The following is a 20,793-nucleotide window of genomic DNA, read 5'->3' as shown; positions in this document are numbered from 1 at the left end:
AGACCTCTAAGATCATCGAGTCCAACCATTGATCCAACACCACCACCCACTAAGCCATGTCCCTAAGCGCCTCATCTACGCGTCTTTTAAATACCTCCAGGGATGGGGACTCAACCACTTCCCTGGGCAGCCTCTTCCAATGTTTAAACACTCTTTCAGTAAAGACATTTTTCCTCATGTCCAATCTAAACCTCCCCTGGCGCAACTTGAGGCCACTTCCTCTCTTCCTATCGCTTGTTACTTGGGAGAAGAGACCAACACCCACCTCGCTACAACCTCCTTTCAAGTAGTTGTAGAGAGCGATGAGGTCTCCCCTCAGCCTCCTTTTCTCCAGGCTAAACAACCCCAGTTCCCTCAGCCACTCCTCAGAAGACTTGTTCTCCAGACCCCTCACCAGCCTCGTTGCCCTTCTCTGGACACGCTCCAGCACCTCAACGTCCTTCTTGTAGTGAGGGGCCCAAAACTGAACACAGTATTCGAGGTGCGGCCTCACCAGGGCCGAGTACAGGGGCACGATCACTTCCCTACTCCTGCTGGCCACACTATTTCTGATACAGGCCAGGATGCCGTTGGCCTTCTTGGCCGCCTGGGCACACTGCCGGCTCATGTTCAGCCGGCTGTCAACCAGAACCCCCATTTGATACAGACTATTTGATACACTACATACTGCAGCATGCTATGAAAAAAAAAATTGAGCGTTGTTCTTTTTCAAGATTTCTGTTACTAAATAATGAAGCAACAAGTAACTATTCATACTTTTCAGTTAAATCTCCCTCTTGTATGTCAATACAGCACATCAAACACTACATCTACACTACACATCCATAATACAGATACAAGTTATGAATGACAAAACAGCTTTATCGTTTTTCAATCTGTTCGCAAAACTTGATGAGATACAGTTTTTGTGTATGTATTTCAAAATAAGAACGGATTTCTAGTCCAGTTTTAAGATTTTTATTTTGCTGAGTCATTAATGATTTTAAAACGTAGCAGCTGTTGCTAGTTTGAACAGGTATTTCAATTTCTAAATTTAAAAAAAATCACAATTCTTGTAAACTGATATATTCATGAACTAATATATTAGTATTGTATGTATTTACGGATAGATATTCATTACATGGAAGTGTAATTTATTAATTCTGTGTAGTTTCATATCTAATTTAAATGGTAAAGATTCCCCTCCACAATAAGCACTTTCTTATGCTTACCTTCAGGTTTTAGCAATGCAAGCATTCTAGTTCATTTTGCTAGCCTTTTAATATCCTTAATAGTCTAGCAAATTAATCTGGTCTTTATCACAGCAACAAAATAATAAATTTAAATAATGAATGAAAATACAAAAGCAGTCCTCAAATAAGGCTTTACTGAATTTGGCTCTAAAATAATTATGATCCTTTCCTATCCCAGTTAGCTTCTTGTGCTGGCCTCTACTTTGAGGGGAACATGAATTGCAACTTTCCTACTGCCACAGATACCATCATGTTTTCAAAACATGTTGATCCCTACCCACCATCCCAACTCAAGGGACAGCTTCTTCTTAGGAGACTGAGAGCCTCATCAGGAAACACTGACATAAGGCTCGCTTTCCCAAAAGTGCAGGAATATTCTTTTCTCCTAGAAGCCAGACAATTGCATTCTTTCTGTCATAGTATTCTAAGAATTTCTAACAGCTGATTATTCCCATTCAAAAGAAATAACTGCCAGTACATAAATCTCCTCTGTTTGAAAAGGAGAAATTTTCTGTTCCAGAATTCCACACACTAAGTGGAAGGCAGGCTACATTTACAGTTGTCAGGCTACTGTAACTCATCTTGTCTTCTAAATCAAAAAGAAGACCTTTTTCTTTGGGTAAGATTTTATAAGCTTGATTATATGATATAACATGTCTATAATCCTTTATACCTGAACTGATTTAAAAATATATCAAATATTTCTAATGCTAAGTAGGGTAAACAATTGAGACACCACTTCATACATGACATACAAGTTAGCACCACATTCAAATTCTGCTTAAACTTTGGCATATTTCTTTTAGTTTTGTGTACGTCTCAAAAAATTAAAGCAGAAATTCCATAATTTCTAAAACAAATTCTGTAATAATGAAAGTGGAAACAGTGAAGAAACACAAGATCTCCTGTAGATGAACATGTGCAGACAAATAATATCCCAAGAATTCCTAAATAAGCTGTCATATCCCTTATAAAATAGCAAGACTACCTTACAAATCTGTCTACATCTGATTATCACTGCGATCTTTACCAGAACATCAAAACCATCACCATCTTTTCATCTTTTCACTGTTGCCTTCTAGCAACAGTGAATTATGTTGGGCTCTCTTATAAAAGTTGCACCAACATTTTATAAACAAAAATAATATTTATACTGAAAATAACAGATAACACACACATATATGATATGAATGAAAAAGCAAATTCCTTCAGATCAATAGCTCATAGCTGCTCTGCAAAAAGAGCACTCTTCAAATGCAAAGTTTCTAGACTTTTCAACAGTAATCTCAATTTTCACTCAGATGTATCCTTCCTCCACATCATATTGACATAAATACTATCTTCTATATATTTCTAGGGTTGCATTTCTTTCTTTTGCCTGACAGCTCACTTATTCCCTATAATGCCTTAAAATATCTTGATCAAAACCAGTGGAAAGCCTTCCAGAATTCTTGTTTTTCTTAGCCTCCAGTCATCAACAGGTTACACAAAACCAGGCTCTGGTAAACATACTTTACAGTTCTGCTAGATTACACAACTTGAATATAAAATATTTTCATATAATTTCCATGCAGCCTCTTGTGACAGGAAAAAAAACTCTGTGTGTGTGTGTGTGTGTGTAATTACACACACCTAAGTACTTCAATATTATCATACATCCGGTACAAACAGAAACACAAAAGGGTCTAAAAAACTGTGTTATGATCTAAAAAAAACAACCCCAAAAACCAGGAAGAGGTGAGAGGTCTAGTTTTTCTTTTATAGTTTCCCCAGGAACAGAAACGCACTCAGTACAGTACCTCCGTTTTTACTTTGTTATCTCCGAAGCACAGGTGCTGAAGGTAGGCAGCTGCATTCGCCTGAACCGACGGGAATTGGTGTTGAAGCATGTGAATGACTTCAGGCAGTTCTGGATCTCGCCAAGCAAACTCCCTTCGTTAGATGAACACATTCAAGAGAAGGTATTAGTTATAAATGTATGTTTATTTACTAAGTAGAATTACTAGAGCATCTTAAGTGTTTTTCAATAATTCTGTTTTTGTTCTGGCATATCAGGGCTAGGAGGAAAATCAGGTGTATTAGAATAACTGAGAGTCACATCACCTTTTAGTCTTCCAATTGGAAAAGGATGCTTTATATCTTATGTTCTTCAGTTAGCTTGGTTGTTGATCACACAAATATATATACTAAAATTATACCAACTCAAACGCTGCAACCTACATAAATCTCCCAAAAACTAAATATATAATGCAACAGATACCCACTTAACAATGCTGCTCAGTGGCATCTCTTCCACACGACATTTTTTTCTCAGTGCTCAATGTTCTTCCTAGTCTGAAGTCAATTATACTTCAACAAAAGCTGCACAGCCTGAAATTTCATCATCATGATCAGATGCAGGAAGTTTCCATAAATTTGAGTTATCCAGGGATTGTAAACTTAAAATCATTAAAATCAAATCTCCTTCATTAACCAAAATGGTTTTGTGCAGACAAATCCTGGAAAAGTCATTGAACAATTCCATGCCCAATTCACAGATTTAGAAATATACTCATTAATATTTGCTGGGCTATCTTCCTTCTGTAAAGGAAGATTGACAAGGAAAAAAAAAAGTAGTATCTAAGTTTTCCCATGCTCAAAAATCCAAGTAAATTTAAAAAAAAAAAAAAAAAAAAAAGAAGGATGCTAGTCTGGGCAGCCGGGTCTCCCTAGGATTCCTACAGTCACCAAAAAGGGAAAGTTCAGTTATGTGCCTACCTCGAACTGCTCAACAACTTAGAGGTTTATTTCTCCATACTAATGGTAGGAAGACCTTAGGGAAAACTGCCTTTCTAATAAAACTAGTAGCTTTCTGAATGCTCCCTTCGCTCTTACTCTAGAGTGGTGCTTTCAAATAGCCCAGTCTGAGGCTACTGTAACACACTAACCTAACCTCTGCAATAGCATTATATGCAAATCAGAAACTGAAACAGATTAAAATGTAAGGTAAAAACTATTCCACTGTGAAATTACAAGATAAGAAGGTGCATCAGCAATGAAAACTGAGTCAGAATGTCTTTGAAGTTCCTTGTTATGAATGTGAAGTACCCCTTTTATAAGTAACTTTTCTTGTAAGCCATGCCAGAATAGGCCAGCAGTAGCATGCAGCTAGCAAGCATTACTACTTAGAGGTAAGATTATCCTATTAACATCATTTAGATGAATGCACCATTCAGTTAAATGAAATTAATCCAGTCTCTCAAGATCTACTAAAAAAATTTAATATATTAATTTCCACTAATAAACAGAACAACAAAATCTATTAAAAACAGTGCTTTTATTTTCAAGACTGAAGGATATGGCCAAACTAGAAAATAACTGAATCAGGCTATGAGCCTTCTGTAACGCAGGAAGCCCAAAAGATTTCAGTGTAAGACTCTACTCTGACCATAGCTATTAGCTATCTATTTTCAAAGTTTATTTGGTGCCCTAATGTTTCCACATGAAAGACTCCTGAGGCATCACTGGAGTCCATATCCTCCAGTATGAGGTGCTCTGCTTTCAGTTCTTTCTAAACCAGCAGAATGTGTAATGTGCTTTCATGACCAAGGAGTGTCTAGAAGCTGCCTCAATGAACTAGCAACCTGAGGACGGACTGGAATTTCTAGCAATCACATACCCATACTGAAGATAAACAGTACCATAAATCCCTCCAAGCTTTGCATGGACTGGGTTTTGGTACTCCCATTTTAAAATACAAGGTTTTAATGAATAGTGTCTCTAATGAATCATAATGATAATATCACACTTGTCACATGCCCACACTGTGTACATACATTTACAACATCAAACTAGTAACTATTTTAAAAATATGAATGTGTGTTCGCTTTCAAAATGGTACATTTATATATCATTTTTAAACTTATGTTGTTTTGAAATTTAAGCAGGCTGCTCATGAAAAATTCATTCAAATAAATCAGGTACGTACTTTCTAATTTTCAAACCCTGATTCCCATTCCCATAAAGAGAAAACTTACTACAATATTACAGGTTGCTCTGTAGAGTTACTCAAAAATATTTAGAATAATCCAGTCAATTATCATCAAATTTATAAGTATTTCCTGTAATAACTTCTACATGAAAACAAACATGGAAGAAAAATATAATAATAACTGAATGCATAAAAGTTGCTCTTTCTTACTGTAACAAGTAGACTGCATTTATTACTTTGGCTATAAAGGTATAGAACTTAATATCTAAATTAGTCGTGATTGTTTAAACAATGTAAAACTGGAATATGTACAACAGTGCCATATATATTCAAGGAATGTATTAAAAATCTTATTACAGCAAATATGTGTGATTCTTGAAAGCAAAAATGGACTTGCCTGGGGTCTTTCTGAATGCTGTCTATGGATGGAGATCGTGTGGTCCCATCATCAGCGGGTGTTGCATGCTGCAGCCTGTTATAACTGGACTCTGACAGTCGATACTGCATTGACCTGTAGGGTTCCGCATAGGTAGCTGTTGTGTTCAGAGCATAATTATTTCTTTGGTATGTGAGTGTGCTACGCTGACTGGATGATCTTTGCAGATTTCCAACTCCTAGTATAAAATCAGTATTAAAACAAACTAGGTAACATATGTCTATTGAAAAGAAGAGGCAGTATGTGGTTAAAAGTGTAAGCAAAAACCAACAACAATAACAAAAAAATCAGTCTTAAGAACGTGTACCATGCTCAATGTTGAAAGCTATCGACAGATTTAAGGGAGCAATTACTCAACATCCCAGGGAAGATAGAGAGGTTAGTTACAGAACTAAAGGTCTGGTGGAATCAGGCTTATGCCTCAGCTTGCCTCAACAAGTATTTAAAGTAAGAAATGCATCTTGTGCCATCAAGCAGAAATCAGGGTGCAAAATGTTTTCAAGGTTTATAATAAAATTCAATTACTAACAGTAACATCAATTTGCCAACTGTACTAAAAAGAAAAAGGAAAAATAAGGAAACAAAAATGTATATAGTTTATATGATATTTTCCTTTTCCCAACTACATGTACATTTCCCTGACAAAAAGCTAACAAGAGGATGACTTCGAAGATTAAGCTGATAGTTTCAAAAACAGGAACATGTATCTTCCTGACTTAACACAGCTGTTGTGGTAGCTTTTGTTCTTCCAAGGTAAGTGATATTAGGTAGGCAAGTAAACAGAGAATACCAATTTGTAGTTATATTTCCTCATTGGCACATCCTGACAAACTTGTTTACTCTAGGCTGTAGAAGACAGGAGAATTGCAAAAACTGTTGCCTCCTTCAACATTCCATAGTCTTAGTATTTCAGTTACATTAAAAAACATTAAAAAGCAATTTTGAAATGTGTGAAAACATGACATATGAATTGGACACTTCTCTATAAATATTTCTAGAGAGTAACTTAGTTAAATTTGGAAATTACTCCAATGTACAAATTATTAATCAACCTTAAAGAACAAACAGCACTGCAACATGTATTACCTTTCCCTTTACAGAAAATCAGTTCTAATACTAATCTAATGCCTATGCACTTCATAACATACGAGTAGCAATTCTATGAAATACTATAGAAATATTTCAGTTTCAATATACAATCTTCATATATAGTATTTTAACATTAACCTTTGCTGAGAAGTTGGGTAAAAACAGTATTTTTACTGTGAAGGATGTGGTAGATAATTTAAGTGTGCAAGCTATCATTTTACTGTACTGATGAATAAAAAAAAATGAACAAACTCAATTCATAAGAGAATGATGCACAGAGAATGCAAGAGGAAGCAATAATTTTTTTGTGTCATGAAATACACTTTGCTTGGATGTACCTGAGTGTGTGATATCAAACAGTTTTTTAGGGTTTTCTAACCCTAAGCTGACACTGATATATAGCCCCAAGTATTTCTTGCAAACATCACAAAAGCTTTTTAATTCCTGCTGGTTATGTTAAGTCCTTCAAACCTAGTTTCTATCTCCATTAATTTATAGCATCTAGTTTTTCCTTTTAAACTGGCATTACGTATCTCATAGATGTTCTCCTATATGCCACAGGTTCCAGAAAAACTCCAGTAAGTAAATTAAGCATGACTTTGGGACACAGTCAATGGAAGAGCTTTGGAAGCCTTTTACCCACCTGACCCTGTTCGATATAATGCTGACTGGGATCCCTGGTGGAGCTCAACTGTTCCATGATTTGGACTACGGTACACAGGACTGTAGTAAGTTCTGCCTTCATAGATAGGGGTGATGTGCAAGTCAGGAGATACAGTTGATCGTAATTCTTGTCCTAATTGACTGTGTTGACTAGCATATGAACTCCTCAGGCCTAAAACCAAGAAGAGGGAAATATGTACATGGCCCGTATCAATTAAAAATAATAAAGCTGTCACGCTTGAATCTTTCTTCTTTTAGCCAAGAAAAGGTGTTAGTTATAGCTACAGTTATAAAAGATTTATTCATTAAACTTCTTTCCATTATTAAATGATCCATACTGAAAGATTCATTGACAAAGCAGCATTTCTTTGATGAAAAGTTTTGTCCATACCCTGACAACTTTAAGTTTTCCAACTCAATTTTTTTGGTAGCATTTATAGTTGAAAGTCTAAAACATACAGAGTAAAAGCTAAGTCAGCATGTGCAGTTCACAGATTTGGCAATGACAACGTAATTTGTGAACCTGACAGAAATCCAGTTGTGAAATAGGGCACAGCCTAAAAGGGGTCATAATCCTGAAAATGAAACAACATGTAGCAGTAAGAGCAAAAGTCTTCTTGGTAGTGGCAGCAGAGATTTAAGCATGTAGAGAAAAGTCTTTATAAAGGTTTAAATAGCCCATGATATGTGTGTGTGTATATATATATACACACTGCTATGCTGCAGCTGTATGAGAATCTTTTTTCACCTTGCCTTTTAGCTGTCCCTCGAGTTACTTTTAACTTATCTCTCTCATTTAACTTAAATTCCTCAGCAGTGGACCTCCTGCTACCACTTTTGCAGTGCTAGATCCAAGTACATGGCAGAGGTGCAGAACAGCTTTTCAATAACAGCATTTTGAATAGCACTGCACCAGTTCAGACTTGGTTCTCCTTGTGAAGGTTCCTCCCCCTCTATCTGCTCCATGAAAACTTCATTCATGTTGCCTAGAATTTCTTTCCATGCATTCCAGCGTGTTACCATATTTCTGTAACCAGCACTGATGTATCTTTCCCCTTACTATTTTGCTAACTGAATTAGCAACCAATCTCCTATTAAGTTCACTGTTGCCATCCTGATTAGGAGGTTAGTGGTACCATCTTAATCCTGTATTTCTTCTTTTTCAGCCCTGGAACGTTTTTTGACAGATAGTACCACCCCTCCCATTGACTATCTAATGCATGCTTTGTATCTACTTTGCTTCCTGGTATTGGTGTTGTAGTAACTAGATAATCTCCACAAACTTTCTCATCTATTTTTAATGCTTTCATTTAAAGCATCCTAGTTACCCTATTTTATAAGTTACACTTCCAGAGTCTACAGAGAAGCACTAATATACTAAACTGGGTAGTGAAAAAATAGTTAGAATTTAGTTAATTCTGAGAGTTCTTCACCATTTCCTACCTGAGTTTTGTCAAATTCTGTGCTGCTCTTAGACCTGAGGGTACAGAGCTTTTGAAACTAACAGGATCCATCACCCGAAGGAAAAGCTCTTCTGCATTCATTAGTTTCTTCCCTACCCCTACTCTGAAATGCTTTCAAAAAATTTTAAGACTTGCTGTATTTCAACACTCCTCTCTAATCTCCCGCACTTCTGTATCATCTATTTCACTGCCCTACACGCTCCTAACTGACTGTCTCCTTGGACAAACCTTTAGCTAGCTAACTGCTAAACAAGCCTCAGATGCTCTTATCTAATAAAATATAAGCCAAACCCATATTTATTTTCAAACTTAGTTCACTTATATAAATGCTACATAACGTTTTCACCACCTACACCAACTTGGTTTTTGAATATTACACTACCAGGAAAATTCTCTTTAATTTTGAAAAGCTTTTATTTTTAAAGTCTGTATTCCAGTCTCTTGAATTTTTACTTCCTTTGAAACAACTACACAATACTTCTCCTTTTGCCTCTGAGATTTACCTTGCCATGGGGTCCTCTTCCACTCTCTGACTTTTCTTTACTGCATCTTGCAATGGCCTAATCTCCCCTTCACCCCTTTTGAACTCACTCCAGTTCCTTCTGCCTTTGGCATTCTTCGTTTATTCTGTGATTTCATCAGTTTTGTTCTTTTAATTAAATTCTTCAGAGTAAAGATGACCAAATATACTTCCCATTGTACTACAGTAAATAAGTGTGACAATCATATACATCTCACTTGGTCTCAGACCAGCATTCCTCATGCTTCCCTTCCTAGACTGCTAACCTAATTTTTTCAATCTTACAACATAATTTATTGTCATCTTTCTTGCCTAAAATTATACGCAGAGTTTATCTACAACATTTACTCACTACATCAAATCATAAATTGTTCACACAGTTAGAAGAAAGTTAGCAAATAAGTATCTAACATATGGGTGGTATAGCCAAGGCAAACACATTTTAAAATGTTTAGTCATTTACAAATTCAAGTAGGGCATAAAACCAGCATAATTTTTGGTTTTAAAAGATATTTTTAAAACTATTTTATAAAACTAATACTGTTTTGTCCACTTTGGCATTACCGCTGTAGGGACTAAAGCTTTAGCAGCTATCAAAGCAATAGAATATGCTAAGTGAACTATGCAAAGGTAATAAAATGATGGAGATTATGGAACAACTTCAAAATACAATTAAGTAGTGATGTGTAACCAAACGTATCCTGCATCTGAATGTTTTTCCCCAAAAAAACACAGACCTGCTCTATCACAGTGTCTGCAAGGAAACCTTTGGGGGTCTCACAGGTCATCACTAAAACGACACATCTATAGGTGGTGAAAACAGAGGGTCTACACCAAAGCAAAGCAGGCAACTGGACCTATGTCCCATGCAAAGCAGGCAATTGGACCTATACCTCCCAGATGATGACGCTATCTCCTGGGAAGACACTCATCTTATTAACATTACAGTTTTCCCAGAACATGCACCACACGGATACCCTTCTTAGAGGCTGTAAGCACAGAAGGAAGAGAGGACCTGATCATATATCCCTCTTCTTCAACTTATATAGCAGGGAAGAGTTCTGGATTATACTATAGGCTACTACAAGTACTAGCCTTCCCTGCACCCAAACCTCCTCTCAGAAAACTGATCATACACAAATTAGAGTTTAAGATTTCTGGTGTTATATTGAACTGTTCCTTCTAAAGAAACACGAAAACTAATTTATACTAGAAAATGTAAGTTTTTTTATAATACTGAGGGATTCTTAGTCATAGTTTGTAACATAGAGCACAGGAAAGTCACACCATTTCAAGTTTCCTGGAAAGATTACAGTGGAGATGGCTATAAAATAAGATGCTCTCTAAGCTTGACTACCACAGTTTCTTAATTACTTTCTTAATACTAAAAGCATTAAATTTAAAGCATCTGTTTCTGAATTACTGATTCACTATCCCAATAATTCCTTTTTTCTAAAGGTGTATCAGTTTACCTGTTTAGAAAAAGTGATATTCTCAAGCAGTGGTATTTGTAAAGTACCTTAATAATATTTTAAGAGTACAAGATTGCTGTTATATCACAAATTATGCAGCCCACTGGACTGCATTCATTTAAACTACTGATTAGCCTTTCATGTCAAACTGATTCCCCCCCCCCCCCCTTATCAAACTGGTAGATTACTGTGTTTTGCAAACAGAGGTGAGGGAGAAGAAACCTTACACCTTTTGTTAAGGAATGAGAATATTTTGGGATATCCTGCAGTATAGTAGTTTAAAAGAAAAAACAGACATTGCAGTTTGTTCAAAAGAGCATATGGTCTAACTGCAAAATCACCTTGTCTGTGCTCATTTAGATGAAGGTCAGAACAAAACCAGTAACACACACAGAACTTAAAATGCAAAGTAACTGCATCTTAGTAAGAACTGCCTCTCGGATGTACCGATTCTACCTTTTAGGGCTTTATTTTAAGCTAATATTACAATGGCTACCCTATGTTTCAGTTTAAGTACTTTGAGATAGCCTAGAAATATTAGGGGAAAAAAGACTAAAATTCAGTTGTACTAAGTTACATATTTTAAGAAAGAACTAGATATAAAACTAGTTCCAGCCTAGTATCTTTTATTTTGTGTATAACCTGCACATACATTTAAAATGTACTTTATCTTCGAAAATACTGAAATGCCTGTTTGGAAGACTCAGAATTTCACTTACTACTTAAAACATATGATTTAATTTAACGCATGGTTAGCAACCTAGTAAATTAAAGAGAAAGACACTATTCACAGGGAACTTATGGTATGATTGATACATAGTGTTTGACATCAGTATTTACAACTGATTTGATACATCCACCACAATCACATCCTAGTGCTACAATGTTTCATCCATAAAACGACAACTGCATTACTGGTTTTCTACAGTTGTAGATTTGTACCAAGTTTTAAGCTGTGTCTTTACCTTTTTACTAACCTGTAAGGCTATCTGGACGTGGAGGGACCATTCTCTCATATATATCATACTGCTGTCCATATTGTTCAATATCATGAATTGTTCTTTGCAGTGTTGTTCCCAAATGCTGTGGAACTGCAGTCATGCCAGAACGCTTCGGGGAAGAAGATCCCAGCTGAGTTTGGGATGGAGAAGCTACTCTGGTTTGTACGTCAGTAAGGGCAAGAGGAGAGCCAACTCTGACCGATGTTTGGTATTGGGAAGTCCCGCCATTGGGATTTGCTGTCTGTCTGGATGTAACTGAGCCGATCCGCCGCACAGCTGTTGGGGAGGCAGGTCTCTGTACAGCATATGGGGATGCTGCCCGCTGTACTGGCAGAGTAGTGGATGAATATGCATGAGAAGCAAGGGATCTTTGCTCAGTAACTGACGGAGAACCATACCCGCTACCCAGAGATGCTCGCAGTGACCCCCTTGAAGGGGAAACACCTGTGCTGACCATGTAAGAGGGAGACTGTGCCCTGGATGGGACTGAACTGACACGTCTCATGACTCGGTTGGTAGCAATATTTACTGAAGGCTGTTTAAAAACAAAAACATTTATTAGTTTTATCATTTAGGCCATGTAGTGGATGCTTTTTTCCCACAAGACAGAGAAGTCAACAAGAAATACACACAATTTAACAATATGTAAAAGCAGCTGAAGAGTAGCTTTTACCCTAAACATAATTCCTTCAAGTTTTCCTATAAGATAACTTTTTTCTAACCAGTATTTGTTAATGTATAAAATGGCAATTTAACATTAGAAAACCATCCATTCCTCATTCTTATTTGGCTTTCTATGTTAATAAGCACCTATGCTTTCTTTCCTCACTACTCTACCACTTTGGAAATTCAGGAACAGTAATGCAGAGAGTTCTAGTATAAGCTAATAAAGTTTTGTCAATTACTGTCTTACTATCATTCTGATTAATGAAAAAGGAGGGGGAAAAAAAGCCAGAAACAGTATAAGGTACAGCAACACAAATACCATCTTCCTTTAAGCACTATGTTTACATACAGGCTAAATTCTAGGAGGTTTTCCCCAATATGACAACTGAATTTCAAGTGAGCGATACTTTCTTGATATTATATTAGCAGCATACTCAAAAGTCAGGAGTCCTCATAAGTTTTACTTAATTTCAGCTACAGTGAATGAACCAGATCACATGCATGCTGATTTCAGCAAACAAGTCTATGTCTGCTGCAAGCCATTTCTGCTTTTTAACCAGTGAAGGTTTGAAATAAAAGTGTAATTTGATAACCTTAATTCCAGCCTATACAAATGTAGGTCCAGCTATACAATTATTGTCTTTAAAACTGTGTTACAGACAGTGTACAGACAGAGATAAAGTGTACTATTTTGAGCACACCTGGACTGATGTCTGCCCTTCAGCTCGCGAGCTTCTCACCAAATGGTTATCAGCGGTTCCAATAAGGGAATGCTGCTGTCTGTTTTCTGATTTGCTCAAGTTTTGGCTGTTATGGAAACTGCTTACTTCCTGGTAACCACTGTCAGAATAAGAATTCATTTGTGTTGAACTTCTTGAGTTACCTACAGACCCTGTAGATACAAAGCCGGCATAAGAATAAAAGCATCGAACAACTTCACAAAAATAAAATATTATATAACTTTGTTATCTGTTGCATTCATAATTGTATTACATTTTTATACAGTCAATACAGAAATATATTCTAGTATTTAAAATGCACACAACAGACCCTCACTTTCATGGAGAGATGTCTGTTCTGGTGAGTAAAGGTTCCCTTGTTCTGGTTCTGTCCTAATGTCATAGGCATTGGTATGAACAATCTCTGACACTTGGGGTTTGTTTACACTGGTGGTCGGAGGATCTGAAAGAATAAATTATTTAGATAAATGCAATGTTTTATATGTAAGTTTCCTGCACACTCAATCATAATAATTTTCTCACACATACTAACGAAGAACTTACTTCCAACACAAACAGTCTACTGGTAGACAGGTATCATCTACCAAACTAAATGAAAAGAACGTTAATACTAATGTCTGAGAATCTTATTTCCTGTAGTTTTGATGTAGTTCTACAATTCCAATTTTTCAAATGTATGTTCCAACCTATTTTAATGAAAAATGTAATTGATTACCTAGTAAGTATACTTTGCAGAGTAGAAACACTATGCAACTGTGTTGTAGTGCACAGAGGATAGCTATCACTTGGTCTTAAGGTCCTATCATCTCAAGAGCTTCATAAGTAAAAGGCTGAGTTGAATTTCATCCCTGTTTGCGAACCATCAACAGAAGTTGCTGCAAATTTTATACATTTTTTTACTTCATATACTACTATCCAAATGTTTACTTGTTAACAACTCTTAAGCTAACTTCAGTTCTAAGAATATTAGCTGAACTTTACAGACAGCAAAGGAAAGTGTCATCATACATAAGAGAAAGGAAAGGAGACATCACAACACTATTATGAAGAAAGGAAAAAGTTAAACATAGTCTGGGAAAAAAGGACAAAGATGAGGACACGAAACAACAAGAAAAACTGAATCCAAATTATTTTGACAGAAATATTAAGCATTCAGTTGCCATCATGTTACACTTATTGATGAAGAACAGGCATCAGAGATGCAGTATAAAATCACAGAATCATTTAGGTTGGAAAAGACCTTTAAGATCATCGAGTCCAACTGTAAACCTAACGCTGCCAAGTCCACCACTAAACCATGTCCCTAAGCACCACATCTACACGTCTTTTAAATACCTCCAGGGATGGTGACTCCACTGCTTCCCTGGGCAGCCTGTTCCAATGCTTGACAACCCTTTCGGTGAAGAAATTTTTCCTAATATCCAATCTAAACCTCCCCTGAGGAAGGGGAGTAGGAAATGTGGGTTACGTTTAAAGGTAACACCAGATACGTAAATTCTTGCTGAAGAAGTATATGAATGAGCCTAGAGTGGACACCAAAAGAAACATGCTAAGAAGCAATAGTCTAGTGAAAACTTCTGCGACTGCTTCGTGTCAAAAGCTGCGAGTTGCAGAGAGTGAAGCCTGCTAAGTGCTCTTTGAAAATGAATATAACAGCATGTTACAGAAAGAGGCAAAACTGTTAGGAGTTTGCAGAAAATTGATGGTAAGAGGAAGATGGAAAAAAGGGCTGAAATAAATTCTATGCAATAGCTCAGAAAAACTTCTCAAACTGACAAATACCCCGACATAAAATCTAGTGGCACTCATGGAAAAAAATCCCACACAAACCCAACAATACACAAAACAAAAAACCCTGACAGATGAGCTATTGGAAATTCTTCATAACAGTTGTTATACAGTATACTTCAAAAGAGAACTAAAAAACACAAGAGTATTTGTACCTATTAAGCTGTAAAGAAATACTCTGATTTTTACCAATAGCTGTACACAAAATGCTGGTGTCTCACTATTTGCACAATTAGCCATAATGGAACATTCATACTAAAAATGTTACTCAGTAATTGCTATTATGAGAAATGTTTGAACACTATTCAAATACCAGATTAAAAAAAAAAACAAAAATAAAATCAATATATCTTAGAAATTACAGGTAGTCAGCACAGTTATTTATCAGTAGTACATTCTTAGGTCAAAATCATCTAGTAAAATTTGACGCTAATTAATTTACTATAATAGGAGTATTATGACCAAATTTAACTAAGATTTAATAAGGAGTGTTACTACACTTCCATTAATTTAATCATCAGTATGCCTAGAAATGATACCAAGAACCAACACTGGAATAACTCACTTCCACAGCTCCTGTTACATTAACTCGATAACAGATCATAACAGACATCAGTGGGTATTACATATTCTTTATAATAAAATACTTGTGGGGACTGGGACATTTAAATTATAATCATATTCAACTTCAGTATTCTAATCTTCAATCTTTTTTGTTTAAATAATACATCGCCCTGTTATTTTAATTACTTGATACTACATGATACTAAATCAATGTCAAACTGACAAATAATCAATTTTGGGAGAAACACACAGGAAGAATAAAGTTCCATTGTGCAGTGCCGTACAGATGTTCCTAAGACAGAGGTCTGAACCAAAACCTCGCTTCCATCACACATTTGCCACCAAGCAAATGCTTTCACAATGCTAAAAAATAAAGACTGTTTAGCTCTCTAACAAAGGCAAGAGTGTACAATAAAATGAATTGTTGTCTTTCTATGTCTCTCTGCTACTATAAATCATGAGGAGCGTGCCCTGAATAAAATAATAGCCTTTTTATAAATGGCTGCTGATATAATATTCTATTTATAAGCATCTGCAAAACAACATCATTTTATATTTCTGTTAAAAATTCTGTATAATTCTACTGATGCATAAAGCAATTACAGCTACGGTCACATCTTATCACATCATGTATATCATAAAAATCTAAGCAAAAAATATTTTTTTTTCAAACATGTGCACTTCTGAGCAACTACTCCAGAAAAGCCTTACTTTAGATACAGAGATGTGAGAAATATACATCTAGATTTATATTAATGCATACAGTATTTAAACAGAAATATGATTTTTTGCCATATGTTAAGTGACCTCTTAGCAGGGATGTGCACAGGAGATTTCTAATGAAAAGAAACACACAAATGAGAGGAGAAAATTAAAGGATAAAATAAAAATATGAGCTGGATAGATGAAAGAAAGAAAGAGAGGAACTAATAGAAAGTCAAGGAGAAAAACAAACAATAGACAAAGAATAAGTTACAGGAAAAACTGAGGAGGAAATAAAGAAATGGAATGCAACTGGATGAGATAAATCAGTAAAACAATGACCAAGATCTGTCAGAAGGTATCTTTACTGGTTGTGAACTGTCACTGGAACATTATGGAACCAGGGGAAATAATTTGATTTAAAAAAACAAAACAAAACCACAAAAATAATTGAAAGAATAAGTAAAACTGATTTCTCAATTACTTGAAAAAACAAATTTGACTTCTGTTTAAAAACATGCTAAAAGAATACCTGAAAAGCACCACCATGACTAGCAAAATTTAAATGCCAAGACAAGTAGGCTGTTCAGAATATTAGATTTAGAAGAAAGGAAAAAAGCTAATGTGTGCCTCACCTTAGCTGAGGCGATACCATGATGGCAACTGAAACCATGTAAATACAATTATACGCAAGTTTAAAAGCTTAGTCTCCAAATAAAACAAAAAACAGGAAGGGGAAGGGAAAATATAGTTTGAGAGACTTATTTACCTAAAATAGTCACAATTATCATAATTATGAATATGCTTGAGTGAACAAGCAGATAACTATGATGTGTTATTCTTTGTACAGCAGAAACTGGATAGCTCTTAAAACTGCATGCATCCTTATATAAAGATATGATATTAGCACTATGCAGAACTTGGTTAATAAAACTTTTAACAAGCTACCTAAAATGCTAATTGCATTTTGATTACATTAGACCAGTTTTGCTGAATATGACATTCTGTCAAAAGTACATGATTGAATTAGAGAAACATGATGCAGTGCAAATGTTGACTTCTGCACATACACTTCATCACTCTAAAGAGACGACCACTGTTTTGAAGACTGACTCTTCAATATTAAATATTTTAACAGATGCAAAAAACCTAACTAGTTAAATGCTCTGATCTGTCAAGGACAGATTGGATTATTTCAACAGACACTTGAATGTCACTTTTAAGATACAGTCCTACCCATTCCACCCAATATACTCAAGAGTAGATGTAGAAGTCCTACAAGACAAACATTTCTTGTTTTGGAAAGAAAGTTCAAGCTATCCTGAGATAAAAAAATAGAAAAAGCACTCTCAGAAAAACCTTCGCTTATTGGAGATTTTCTCAGTTAACTAAGAATATCTGTAAAAAGAAAATCAGTTTTCAAGCTTAAAACATACAGTATTTTTTCATGATCCTTACCTGCCAAGGGGAAGACTCAAAAGTATTTTTGAATACTTTTCAAAGTATTTCAAAGTATTCAAAGCAAAGGAGACCCAATACACAAGACTTTTGTTACGGTCACATCTCACATAAAAATGCAAAAGCACAAAAAGGTGCAAGTAAAGCACCTGCAACTACCTCTAAGCCAAAACAACCTCTTACAACAACAGAGGAACACACAAGTCTCTTCATGTGTGAGAAAGAGGATATTAATGTTATACTTTAGAAAAGATACTTGAAAAAGATACATAGCATTGCTACTAATGTTCAGTTCACTTTAAAACAAGCAATGAATGCCAAGAAAATAAAGTTTTTTGGGCTTAAAGCAAAGTGTACACGTAAAAGATAATACCTGACGATCTCCAAGGAAATGACTTCTCAGTAGAGCTGCAGAAAGAAAAAAAAAATTATCACAAAAAAGAACCATGTGGCTAGTTTGGATTTATTTTCTGGTTTTTTAACCAAAGCATGGAAAATTGTACAAAAAAACCCAGCAGATAAAGTGTCAATACCCATGTAAATAACACTCTGCAGCACTTCACACCTGACAACCAAACCATTGGTTACTGATTTTAATTTTGTATATTCAGTAGGAATGCCCTGTAACTTACTGTATGGCAAATCATCAAGCAGTGTAACCTATCTGCAACAGGACAGGTAAGAGCATGATTTATGATAGGCACTTCCTATTTAAGGTGCAATGATGTAAATAGTATACAGCCAGCATTCACAGTTATATGTGTATGATTAGCAGTAAACAAACCACTTCAAAGACAGGAGCATTCACTGCTTATGGTAGGGTCTAGCAAAGGAAGTTTGGGAATCACAATTCTAGAGCATTTTGCTTCTACGTGTAAAGCAGTTTGAAAAAACCAAACAGAAACAGACTTACAACTTTTATTGTTATTTCATTTTCCAGTTTTCCAGAGACAATTCTGATCCTTTGCATATGATAAGAAGTCAAACCATTTGACATACCCAAAACATGTACACCTCTGTGTGTATACAGATAACAGATTTTATACTGTCAATGTTAAAGAGATGCCTTAAGAAACAACTATTTCACAAGATCAAGCAGGGGTTTAATATCAGTGTAAACCCCTACTTCTCTTGTAGTTTTCCCATAACTACTTTATATCAAACTACCATAACCATTTTGTTTCTTCTACAAAGCAATGTTCTTTCATGTGTTGATAATAGTACTGATGCACAACTACCTTTGCAGGCAAATGCAAAATTCATCCATGTATTATTAAAATTATATATTTTTCCTTAAAAGTATGTAGAGTATTTCCGCACTCTACATATGAACTATCAAACTTTGAATACTAAATCATTTTTGCAGTTATTATAAGCTGCTATTTTCCAAACAAAAAGCTATTTAAAGGAAAAATAGGTAAGTCCATCAGATTTTATGATGTCTAAATATCAGCATGAAACAGTGATTTTGGGTAAGATGTATCTATTTCTAAATTAGTATTATTTATTTTACTTCTTACTACCATAGCTACCAATTACAAAAAAAACTTTAGCACAGCAACATGAACAACAATAGATACTTATTTTCTGAAGTAAAAACAATTATTTAGGAGCCTTTTTTGGAAACAAAGTATTTGTGTCTAAGAGAGTCCTAGACTTGCATACTAGCCCAAACTAAACTACAATTACAATGAAATTTAAAGAAAAATGAGAATTTGAATGCAGGCTTCAAGTGTCTGAAAGCCAACTTCATATCTAGGTAGTAACAGAATTTTTACTACATATTGGCTGTTCTCTCCTTCAGTCTACAATTTTAATGTCTTTTGGGGTGCTACACTATTTTTTTCTTTAGAATATACATAAAGTGGACCAGACTGAAACTTGGTGTATAAAATTACAGGTGAAGAGCTGAACTCCAGACTGAGACTTTCCAGGTTCATCTGCCTTCAGAAGTTTCTTTGGGTTCTACTGTACTTCTAAGATGCTTGTGGAGAGAAAGGTGCTCAAACACAGACTCCATCAAATTCAGATGCGTGCCTGAACTTTCACAGATATTTTCTCTTTCCTGAAGGACAATCTTGTCCAAGCCCACAAGCATAAATATCTTAAGATTAGACAAAGACGAAATCACTTAGCAGTACTGGAACACGTCCAACATCAGAAACACTAAATAAGTAGATAAACAAAACCAAACTACATGCCAAAACAGGTAAGCAACTAGTTCAATTGAATGTCATCCTGTGGGTTTAAATAGGATAGTTTAAGAACTTACCCTACAACAAGCAGCTACCTTCCCCAAAGCTCAGCTACTGTGACCATGTGAGTTCTGTCATTCCACCTGAGTGCAAAGTCAGGTGGATTAGTTTAAAATACCTTCATCAGTATAGTTTAAATTGGGATTTAAACAAACCCAGATTTTGCATGACAGAACCTGCTAAGGCATTTCAGGAAAGATGGTCATAGCCTCCAGCTAACAGGAGGCAATAAACAGCTACAGATGGTTATTTCTTAAGATACTACAACCTTCTCCCCAGAAGAACAGACTAAGTGAACGTGGTACACAAGCTAGACAGCTCTGTGAAAAAACAAAAGTATCTAGAGACACCTGGAACTCTGCAGCAAAGGAACTGTACTACCATCACCTGGCTATTCCAGCGCCAAGACCACCAAATGTCAATTTTTGCACAGCCTTGGCTTAAAGTTAATTCAATTTAAATAAAAAGTTAAAAATATTTCTCATTTCTAGTACACTACCATTGAATCTAACTAGTGCATTAACTCCAGAATGTTTCTTTGGCATATTTTGGGATTGTAACTACAGGCCAAAGTAAATTCTGTGCAACTTTACTGTTTTTTTGCTTGCAAACTGAACCTTGTAACTATTTCGATGAAACCTTTGAAAATATTTCTATTGTTAAAGGTTCATGAGGAAATTTGTACTGAAACTGGTATTGAATTCAAAAGAATTTGTATAAAACTGAATTAATTTCAATTATTGAAAGCTGAGTTCTGAATGTTAGTTAATCTAC

At 35.5% G+C, this 20,793-nt stretch overlaps 1 protein-coding gene across 1 annotated transcript in view; it reads right to left on the bottom strand.

The window, feature by feature from the left end:
- The window catches only part of PKP4 (plakophilin 4), a 107,865-nt gene that overhangs the window by 30,511 nt on the left and 56,561 nt on the right, over positions 1-20,793 (bottom strand). The window contains exons 4-10 of the mRNA XM_076343244.1: positions 18,138-18,172; positions 13,563-13,694; positions 13,214-13,404; positions 11,823-12,381; positions 7,371-7,562; positions 5,596-5,816; positions 3,032-3,160 (exon numbers count right to left, since the gene is read on the bottom strand). Coding sequence (XP_076199359.1) covers positions 3,032-3,160; positions 5,596-5,816; positions 7,371-7,562; positions 11,823-12,381; positions 13,214-13,404; positions 13,563-13,694; positions 18,138-18,172 — 1,459 coding nt within the window. The remainder of the gene's footprint in view (positions 1-3,031; positions 3,161-5,595; positions 5,817-7,370; positions 7,563-11,822; positions 12,382-13,213; positions 13,405-13,562; positions 13,695-18,137; positions 18,173-20,793) is intronic.

This window comes from Aptenodytes patagonicus, chromosome 6 (assembly GCF_965638725.1).
Source record: "Aptenodytes patagonicus chromosome 6, bAptPat1.pri.cur, whole genome shotgun sequence".
NCBI classification, from domain to species: Eukaryota; Metazoa; Chordata; class Aves; order Sphenisciformes; family Spheniscidae; genus Aptenodytes; species Aptenodytes patagonicus.
Note: the sequence above shows the minus strand (reverse complement) of the source record. Positions and strands in the feature narration are given on the sequence as shown.